This window comes from Artemia franciscana, chromosome 3 (assembly GCF_032884065.1).
Source record: "Artemia franciscana chromosome 3, ASM3288406v1, whole genome shotgun sequence".
NCBI classification, from domain to species: domain Eukaryota; kingdom Metazoa; phylum Arthropoda; class Branchiopoda; order Anostraca; family Artemiidae; genus Artemia; species Artemia franciscana.
In genome coordinates this window covers 9,435,385-9,445,700 of record NC_088865.1, presented here as the reverse complement: position 1 = coordinate 9,445,700, position 10,316 = coordinate 9,435,385, and the positions used below count along the sequence as shown (strand labels likewise).

Genomic DNA, 10,316 nt, shown 5'->3' with positions numbered 1-10,316 from the left:
TTCAGCAAAAAATTTGAATCGTAAAATCCTTGGCACTGAATCATGAAACTGGTTTATGGATCACAAACTGGAACGGCGAAAGAATTTTCCGAGGCACTTAGTAGGCTATTATCTAGGTTCGTTTTGATTACTCTGGACACTTATTCTTCAAAATACAGTCTAGGCCTCTGATTGGAGGTTGTCCAGACTATTCCCTGCTTTGGTTAGGTAGCCTAATAGATTGAATTTTGCTTTATTAGAAGAAATTCTATTCATCTTAATAAGGTAAAAAATTAACAGGTGAATTGATTAGTGCATTTGGAAAGACCATAAAAGAAACCAACTAGTATGTTCACCTTGTTCCCATGTCAGTTATGGAATGCACAAACTAGCCTAGTCTAAATATTCATTGTCTATGTAGCCTAGAAATACTTATATTTAGAAACAGTAATAGGTATTAATCTAGAACAAGGGCTATTCAGAAGGACATGTGTTAAGGAAACAAATGTTACTTTGTAGTAGGCTGTATAGAAAAATTGTAGTTAACACATTTTGAAGGTGCTTCACTCCCAGGTCTATTAATGTCCTCATTTCTCTTCTCCCATAACTGTATTAAGTGGCATGCCCAGGGCACTATTTTTGGACCAACACTTTTCAACTTCTATGTTAAACAATCTACCCACCCTTCTTTCAAATCTTATTACCCTTTACAGTGATAACTCAAAACTTGTTGGAAAAGCAGCTAGTCCCTCTGACCAGCAATCAGTTCAAATAGATCTTGACAGTCTGGGAAGATAGGCTAACATGTGGCTTCTGACTTTCAATGTTGACAAATGCCATGTAATCCATTCTGGCAAATGCAACAAGTATCATAAGTATTTCTTTCAAGACAACTTCCTTTCTGCTGTTTCTGATGAAAGAGATCTTGGGGCTATTGTAGATCACCAATTAAAGTTTAGCAGCCATGCTAAGTCTGTTCCATCTTTTGCAAATAAAACCCTTGGTATCATCAAAAGAACCATCTCCAGCCAACACCCTAGAGCTCTTATGAAGTTACATAAGGTGCTTGTACATCCACGCCTGAATGTTGGAATATCATTGGCAGCCCCTTTCTTCAAAAAAGATAAGAAATTGCTTGAGGATAACCAGTGTCATGCCACTAAGATGGTTAGCAGCATTAATAAATTTCCATACAAAGAAAGACTATGTTGTTTGAAGCTGCCAACGCTGACATACCAAAGGAAAAGGGGTGACGTTATTTTAACCAAAAAAATCCTCTCTAAAAATACCCTTCCCAGCCTCTTTACACAGCCCTTGCATTCTGGTACTAGAGGACATTCATTGAAGATCTCTGTGCAGCATTCCATGAGTAGACATAGAAGCCACTTCTTCTGCCAAGGATTCATCAATATGTGGAACCAGCTCTCTGAAGAAACAGTTTCTGCTACTTCAACTGACATGTTCAAATCCCTCCTTGATAGGGAATGGCTCTGCCAGGACTTCCTTTACAATTGGGAAGCTGCATAGTCCTCCACAAGAGTCTAGTCTAACAGCCACAATCTACACCAAACGAATTCTTTTTTCATGGAGCATCACAAGGATGGATAATCCTTATATTGCTCCAAGCTATGATTTAAGGTAATATTTAGTAACAGAAAACACATAGGCTATAAAATATATAGCTTTGGATATATATTTGTACATCATGGGGCATGCAGCTAAGGGTAAGGTATAGTAAAAGCACTTTCAAAAAAAATTTTACTACATAATAGCCTATTATGAAGTAAGAATTGTTTTCATAACATGTTTCCTTCTAAATAGCCTCAATTGTACCATTCTCACTTTTTAATATACAGAATATCATGATTACCAAGGAAAAATATGCTTTAATAATGTTCTTGTTGGCAAGTTAGGTGATGCTCAGACAAGTCAGCTTAGGATTGTGGCCCATATATTGCAGCTCATTCAGCATCTTTGACATTTTAAGTGTAGCCTTGTGCATAAATATCCACAAGTAGGTGTACAAGCCATGACAAGAGTATTTGTTAACTACAGAAAAGATTCTTGTTTTGACAAGCCAGTTTAGTGTTGGTCAGCATCAGTGCTCTCACTGTATCTAATTGTTTTTGGATCTCTAAAATTTTGAGGGTTCTCCCTGAACAAAAATTTTGTTCCTATATTTCCTAAAATTCTTGGATTTTTTGCTCCTTGGAACAGAGCTTCTGCAAGTACCTTTGAAAATCTTTCTTTGTTTCTATTTTTGAATGTATTAATCCCTTTATTCATCCAGCCCCTTAAGCAAAGGCTGCTTTGTCAGAACAAACTAAATGATCTTAAAAGATATTCAAAAGATTAAAAGGCTAATGCACCTACAACAAAAACATTCATTTTTACCTTTAGACTTTAGTCTGTTTAGTGTTTGTGCTAATGTGGTTTCTCTTCCAGCTTTCTATGGGTTCTCCCAATACAAAATTTTCCATATAACTCTATATATGCTATTACCAATAATAGGATCAGTTTATTCCTCCCTGGAATGGAAAAGAACCTTCAATCATGAGTTCATTTTTGAAGAAAACAGAAAGACTATGTTCCAAGTGTGAAAAAGAGCTAATAATATTAAATAATTTTTTTTTTCATTCCAAGCAAGAGCAAATTATTAGCTAGAATAATTGAAAATTAAATTTTTGCAAATACATTCAACTAGCATATTTAGTAAATTAACTTCTGCACAATCATCACCAAATTGGGGAAATAGAGGCAAATGACTGAATTTATGAGAATTAATGCATTAGTACTCATATTTTGCTTATTATGCTCATCAGTCATTAAAATTATTCATATTTTAATAATGATTATAATGTATATTAAGGAATTAGCTAATAAAACATTCCAAATTTGCTGTTAATTTCTATCAAATTTGAAGTAAACGTGTATTAAATTAAAATTTTCACTTAGGACATCTCCTATTTTTCTGTAAAAATTGTTTACCACCAAGTCTAGGTATATAGGGTGACATTATAGGATTTTTCTTTTGCTTTATGAGGTTGACCAAAGAATAGAGGATTTCTCCATCATTTTCTTGCCTTTTTAAATTTTTCTTTCATAATTTGATTTATAAGTTGAATGAGTAACATTGCAGAACAAAATATCTTGATGTAATTTAGCTGAGAGACTACACAAACATTTGAATTTTTTTTTATAACTTTGCTAAGATATGACCATGCATTTTTTCACAGAAGGGGGGGGGGAATTTGTCCAGAAATACAAATAATGATCATTGTGAGTAAGTTTCCTACATATAGAAAATTCAAGGTTGGAAAGCTTTTTTAGGATTGGGACACCTAAGAATAGGAAGCTTCCCTGAATCTTCAACCTCCAGCATAAACTGTAGATAGGATTCAAAATGTACCAAAAACTCATTCAAAGAATCATTCCCATGGTCCCAAATAGACATAACATCATCAATAAAATGGGCTCAAGAAAGAATGCTTCAGGGAAAAATTATCCAAAGTAGAATTTTTGACAAAGTCTACATAGAAACTTGCCAAATAGAAACATGCAATCATTTCTATTGGTAAACCCATAATTTGAAACAAAAGCCTTTCTCTGAAACTAAAATATAAGGATAACTTCTTGGATAGTTCAGCAAGAGTCATGAAAGTCTCAGTTTCTAGAAGTTTGTAATGAGGTAAACCAAAATTTTCCTCTTGTTTTCTTTTTCAAGCATGTTCACATTTTTTATGTTGCAGGAAGCATACATAGAAGTTAAATCAAAACTTGCTATGATAGTATTTCTAGTTATGTCTAGGTTTTTCAATTTTTCAATGTTCTTATTATGTGTGACAAGTTAAGAGGCCAAGTTTTTAAAGCAAGTGGCAGAGAAACATTTAGATTAAAGTTTGACATTTGATAAAAAAAATTATCTTTCAATGAAGGATCAAAAAGATTATTAAAAAAACAAATTACTATAGAAATATTTCTAGTTTTTATATTAATACAGCACTGAACTAGTGAGGATATCATCGGCATTTCTCCTGTTTTCTTGAGCCTTTTATCAAAAAGAATTTTCTTTAATGTATTTAAGAACAGATTAGGTCAAATTTGCTTATCAAAAATTTTTTACTATAAACTAAAAATTAGATTATCCTTCCAAATTCAAATTGAATAAATGCTAGAGCACTTAAATCCCTAATTTCCTATTTCTCCATTTGTAACTAGAAGGGAAAACCTTCCAGCCTTACAGATCAAAGCAGTCATCAAAGCAAAGAAATTTGTTTAAATATCAACCTAAGTGGATTGAGTTTATCATTATGATTTCTGTCTTCTTAAGAGGGGTGGAAGAATTTAGGCTTAAAACTTTTGTAGTCTTGTTGTGGGGAACTAAATAATAGGGCATAGCAGAATACTTTGTTTTTTCCAGGGGAGGGGGGGATAAAACTCAGGAGCAAAATGACCTTTGTGGTAATCCTTCTTTACACTTAAGGTGTTATTAGTCTTTCAAATTTTGAGTCTTCCAGTCCCTTCTTTTGTTGTGTTTTTATAGTTGAGGATTTGATATTATTTTTAGTAAACAACTTTTTTTTTGGTTGGACTTCTGAAAAACAGCTTCAAATTAAATAAAACTCCTGGATTAAAAAAACGAAGCAAAGAATGGAAGCTTGAAACAGCAAAGAATTAGGTTTATTAGACTATAACAATCTCCAGACCACCCCCCTCTCCTTGTAATGTATATAAAGAGTTCTGATAAAATAGCATATTCATTTTTGTTATAAGTAGAAATTGTATTACAGATGAGACTATGAGGTTGATTCAATATTAGAATCAAGCCACATTTGACTGTATCCTGTCAATAATGTATATGACACTGAAATTAACTTTGTCTAATTATGTGAATATTAAAAATATTTAATAGTAAAGTTTATCTTTTAACTGCAGTAATAGGTCTACATATTACTTTTAAGCACTCTTCTCCAAAATTTGTAACATTTTTGAATAAATTATATATTAACTGAACAAAGAGAATTGTTATAACTATTATCCTAAACTTTTAATCTGATATACTGTACTTATTTGTAGAATTAATGTGAAACTTTCTCCTTTCTCACTGGCAAGTTTTCAAATAATAGATCTAGGACTGGAAAGTTAAATTTTGCTTGTTTTCTCCACAGTTTGCCAAGCAGAGAAGTAAATCTTAAACAATATATTTTCTAATCAAGTGACTTTACCATTTTTTTTTTTTTTTTTTTTTTTTTTAGTCAAGTTGTAGCCCATAATATTTTGTTAGTAATCTTTGATTATATGAGTCTTGTGTTTTCTAGCCAAAATTAAAGTCCATTGACTCCATGAGGTTTTTAAGGTATTATTTCAACATGTTTATTTATAGCATTAATATCAGGGTCCCTCCTGTATCACTGGCAAATTTCCCAATAAAGGACCTGGTATCTGAAGATATCATTGTGTTCATTTGCTCAACAACTGGCCAGGCGGAAGAACCAGATAATATGAAGAAATTTTGGAAATTTCTTTTAAGAAGAAACCTGCCATCAAGCTTTCTATCACGGTTGAAGGTTAGCTTCTCTCAAACAAGTCATTTCTTCTTTCTAATTTAGTAATTTTTTCCCAAGTGAAACTAAAGACCAGAATTAAAACTTATAATAAAAAGATATCCTAAACATGATAGGGGTTGTTCCTCTCTCAACACCACGTTCTTGTATGCTAATTATTTTTTTTTCCTCATTGCTTCAGATTCAGATATTTATTGCTTCTCAAAAAAAAGTAGAACACAACCACATTATATAAAAATGTTAAAGTCACATAAAAGACAAAATCCTGTGGGTGGCTGTATCTCCTAACAACCTTTTAACATAAGAATTATTTAATGAATAATAACACAAAAACTAATTTTTTTTTACAAAAAAAAATGTGACTAGTCTTCAAAAAAGTGAACAATGGTAATAAAATATTGAAATTTCTTACTTGCGCTTCAATAATGAAGGGCTTAGTTATTTATATTTGCTCTAAAGATCCTCTTTTGAATGTCTCGAGAAGAAAACAGTAAATGAAACAGTTACATTTTTAAACTAACTATAACTATAAATATAACTAACTATAGAGTAGCCAAAAAAGCTAGTTAGTTAATGACAACTAACCATAGCTCTATTTTAGCTTTGGTAAGTCAAAAACTGTTTTTGATGTTCTATGTAAAAGTCAATTATGTCACCTTCTCTAAAAAAAGAAAAGAAGACTGCATCATCAATTGATCAGAACTGTTTTCTCCTGTTAAATTTGGTATCTGCAATATTTACAGGTTTTTCATTTTTATGGCACTTGGTATTAACCAAGTGACATATAGCAGTCGCCAATTCTGTCGGTCTGTCTGTCTGTCTGTCGGTCTGTCGGTCTGTCCCGGTTTTGCTACTTTAGGCACTTCCAGGTAAGCTAGGACGATGAAATTTGGCAAGCGTATCAGGGACCGCACCAGATTAAATTAGAAATAGTCGTTTTCCCGATTTGACCATCTGGGGGGGAGTGGGGGCCCGGTTAATTCGCAAAAAATAGAAAAAATGAAGTATTTTTAACTTATCAGCGGGTATTTGGATCTTAATGAAATTTCATGTTTGGAATGATATTGTGTCTTAGAGCTCTTATTTTAAATCCCGACCGGATCTGATGACATTGGGGGGAGTCGGAGGGGGAAAACCTAAAGTCCCGGTTTTGCTACTTTAGGCACTTCCAGGTAAGCTAGGACGATGAAATTTGGCAAGCGTATCAGGGACCGGACCAGATTAAATTAGAAATAGTCGTTTTCCCGATTTGACCATCTGGGGGGGGGGGGAGTAGGGGCCGGTTAATTCGGAAAAATAGAAAAAATGAAGTATTTTTAACTTATGAGCGGGTGATTGGATCTTAATGAAATTTGATGTTTGGAATGATATTGTGTCTCAGAGCTCTTATTTTAAATCCCGACTGGGTCTGATGACATTGGGGGGAGTTGGAGGGGGGAAACCTAAAATCTTGGAAAACACTTAGAGTAGAGGGATCGGGATGAAACTTGATGGGAAAAATAAGCGCAAGTCCTAGATACATGATTGACATAATCGGAACTTATTTGTTCTCTTTGGGGTAGTTGGGGGGGGGGAGTAAGTCTTAAAAATTAGAAAAATGAGGTATTTTCAACTTGCGAACGGGTGATCGGATCTCAATGAAATTTGATGTTTAGAAGGATATCGTGTCTTAGAGCTCTTATTTTAAATCCCGACCAGATCTTGTGATGGGGGCGGGGAGTTGGGAGGGGGAACCTAAAACTTGGAAAACACTTAGAGTGGAGGGATCGGGATGAAACATGGTGGGAAAAATAAACACAAGTCCTAGATAGATGATTGACATAAACGGAACGGATCCGCTCTCTTTTGGGTAGTTGGGGGGGGGTTAATTCTGAAAAATTAGAAAAAATGAGGTATTTTTAACTTACGAACGGGTGATTGGATCTCCATGAAATTTGATTTTTAGAAGGATATCGTGGCTCAAAGCTCTTATTTTAAATCCTGACCGGATCTGGTGACATTGGGGGAAGTTTGGGGTGGGGAGACCTAAAATGATGGGAAACGCTTAGATTGGAGGGATTGGGATGAAACTTGGTTGGAAAAATAAGCAAAAGTCTTGCATACGTAATTTACATAATTGGAACGGATCCGCTCAATTGCGGGGGGGGGGGTAATTCTGAAAAATAACGTATTTTTAACTTACGAAGGAGTGATCGGATCTTCATGAAACTTCATATTTAGAAGGACCTCGTAACTCTGATATCTTATTTTAAATCTCAACCGGATCAAACGTAATTGGGGGGGGGGGCAGTTGGGGGGACCGGAAATCTTAGAAAATACTTAAAGCGGTGAGATCAGGATGAAACTGGATGGGAAGAATAGAAACCTGTCTAAGATACGTGACTGACATAACTGGACCGGATCTGCTCTCTTTGGTGGAATTGGGAGGGGGGAGGTAATTTTAAAAATTGAGGTATTTGTAACTTACGAAAGGGTGACCAGATCTTAATGAAATTTGATATTTAGAAGGATCTTGTGCTATAAAGTTTAACTTTAGGTTCTGACCTTCTCACAAGTGCCAAATGAGCTCTTGGCTCTTGGCTCTTCCGACCTCGTACCATATGAGCTCTCGGCTCTTCCGACCTCGTCCAAATGAGCTCTTGGCTCTTCCGACCTCGTACCATATGAGCTCTCGGCTCTTCCGACCTCGTCACAAGTGCCATATGAGCTCTTAGCTCTTGTTTTTAAAACGCATTGCCCTCTTTTCATGCTTTTAGAAATTGTTGGAAAGTGTAGCTTTTATTATTGAGCTTTTAGTTATTGTATCTTGGATGCCTTAACATTGCATCCTTTATAAGCAATTGCTTGTTAATTATAAAAACATCATTTTTTTTTTCATTTTCCCTTTGAAGTAGAGTAGCCAATTTGTTGTACTATAAAATGCTTTTAAGAAAGCGCTAGTCGAACCTTAGCATAACGAGCAGGGAGTTGAGGGATGGTAGTCCCCTCATATATAGTCCAATTGAGTGAGAAGAAAAACTTGGCATTAATTGAACCTTCAAACTTCACTCTGCGATGATGCCTGTGTGCTAGTTCTAACGGCGGTAATTCAGGGGAAAGGACATCTTTGTCCCTTTAGTTTTTGCGGCTGCCTAGGTTTTAAAAAACACCATGTTTTGGTCATTTCAAAGGAAAAGGAATTTTTTTTTTCATTTGAAAAAAATGGGGGGAAGCAACCGAAAGTGTACTTTATGGGACTGAAGTCAAATTTATAAACAGTGATTAGGTATAAAAATAAGCTTTTAAATGAGACCTTCAACAGCTCTTTTTTATTACAGTAGCCTTCTAGCTTCTGCTAGTCAGTAGGTGATTTATAAAGCCCTGTCTTCATTATGGCTTTTTGAGGCGAAGCCAACCGAGTAAAAACAGCTTTTTGTTCATCAAAAAACAAACGTTCATGAAAAACATGTATTGCTTTGTAAAGTATGGATAATAAACTTTTTGTTATAAACAGAAAGTTTTCTTTAGCTTTCAAAGTTGTCTGCAGTATTTTCTGGAGGTGTCTTATCTCCCCTAGATTGTTGATGATTAGAAATTATATAAAAAATTAAGTTTTCAACTGAAACTAAGGGGTGACAATAAATAAAAAAGATTATAGTGGCATTGTTTCTACGTTAAATTTTAATCAAAAACGAGCAAAGATTAATTTTAAAAAATAAAGTTTTTCTGAGGGAAGTAAACAGCGAAGTTGAAACTTAATGTTATTAGTACACAGCCTATCTAATATATATATCAATAAAACCAGTACAAATAAAACAACTAATAATTTTTTCCTATGTTTCTAGGATTAAAGAAAACTAGAGCTTTACGAAAAACACAAAATGATATAAGAGTTTTGGCACAGTAAAAGCAAACTAACAAAGGACTTTTTACAGAATAAAAATAAAGCATTTTAGGAATGTTGCTTTATAATGTTTTTTCGTTTAATGGGGTATCACTTCTGCGCAATGGCTCAGTTCAATGGCTGGGTCTCGTTTTGGATCTAAACAGGACATGTCAAGATTAGTTTGTCGACAAGTTCGAAGTAAAGCCATGTTGGTAGTATTAGGACTATAGACTAGCTTTAAATTTGTATCATAGCTTGAAATTTGCTGTTGTATAGAGAGAAATAACCGAATTTCTAGAGTTCATATAATGTCTTATTTGATCTGCATTCCAAGTGATACTAAAGTATATTTCTTGCCGTTTTTAGATTGTATATTACTCACTATTTGTATTATAGCCGGCAAGACCAAAATGCTACCTGATGAATAAATGTGTTTTCAGTAAAGCGCTAGTTTTCTATAATCCTGGAAACATAGGGAGACATAATTAGTTGTTTTATTTGTAGTAGTTTTATTGATGTATAATAGATAGGCTGTGAATTAGTAATTTTTGTCCGTTTTCAGTTTCAACTTTGCTCTTTACTTTCCTCGAAAAAACTTTGTTTTTTTAATTTAATTTTAGATAAAGGAGGAAAACACCAATGAAAATTACATCATCATATTCAACTATTCTAGAGAACCCTATTCTAGTGGTTTTAAGCTCCTATCTGTAAATATGTTGACTTTTGTATTATTTGCCTGAAGAAAGATCACGGATGCTTCTTTTTTTCCTCCTGGGAATATTGCATCGAAAAAAAAGTTTTAAAGGGCTCACTCAAATGAAACCAAAAGTTCTAGTGCCCTTTTTAAGTTACCAAAAATATCGAAGACCAGCCCCCTTCCAAGTGACTTTTTCCCAAAGACATCTGTT

The 10,316-nt window shown here is 34.1% G+C and overlaps 1 protein-coding gene across 1 annotated transcript in view; it reads left to right on the top strand.

The window, feature by feature from the left end:
- The window catches only part of LOC136024851 (NADPH-dependent diflavin oxidoreductase 1-like), an 81,624-nt gene continuing 71,308 nt past the window's right edge, over window positions 1-10,316 (top strand). The window contains exons 1-2 of the mRNA XM_065700353.1: window positions 1-116; window positions 5,363-5,546. Of these exons, the coding sequence (XP_065556425.1) occupies window positions 43-116; window positions 5,363-5,546 (258 nt within the window). The 5' untranslated portion in view covers window positions 1-42. The remainder of the gene's footprint in view (window positions 117-5,362; window positions 5,547-10,316) is intronic.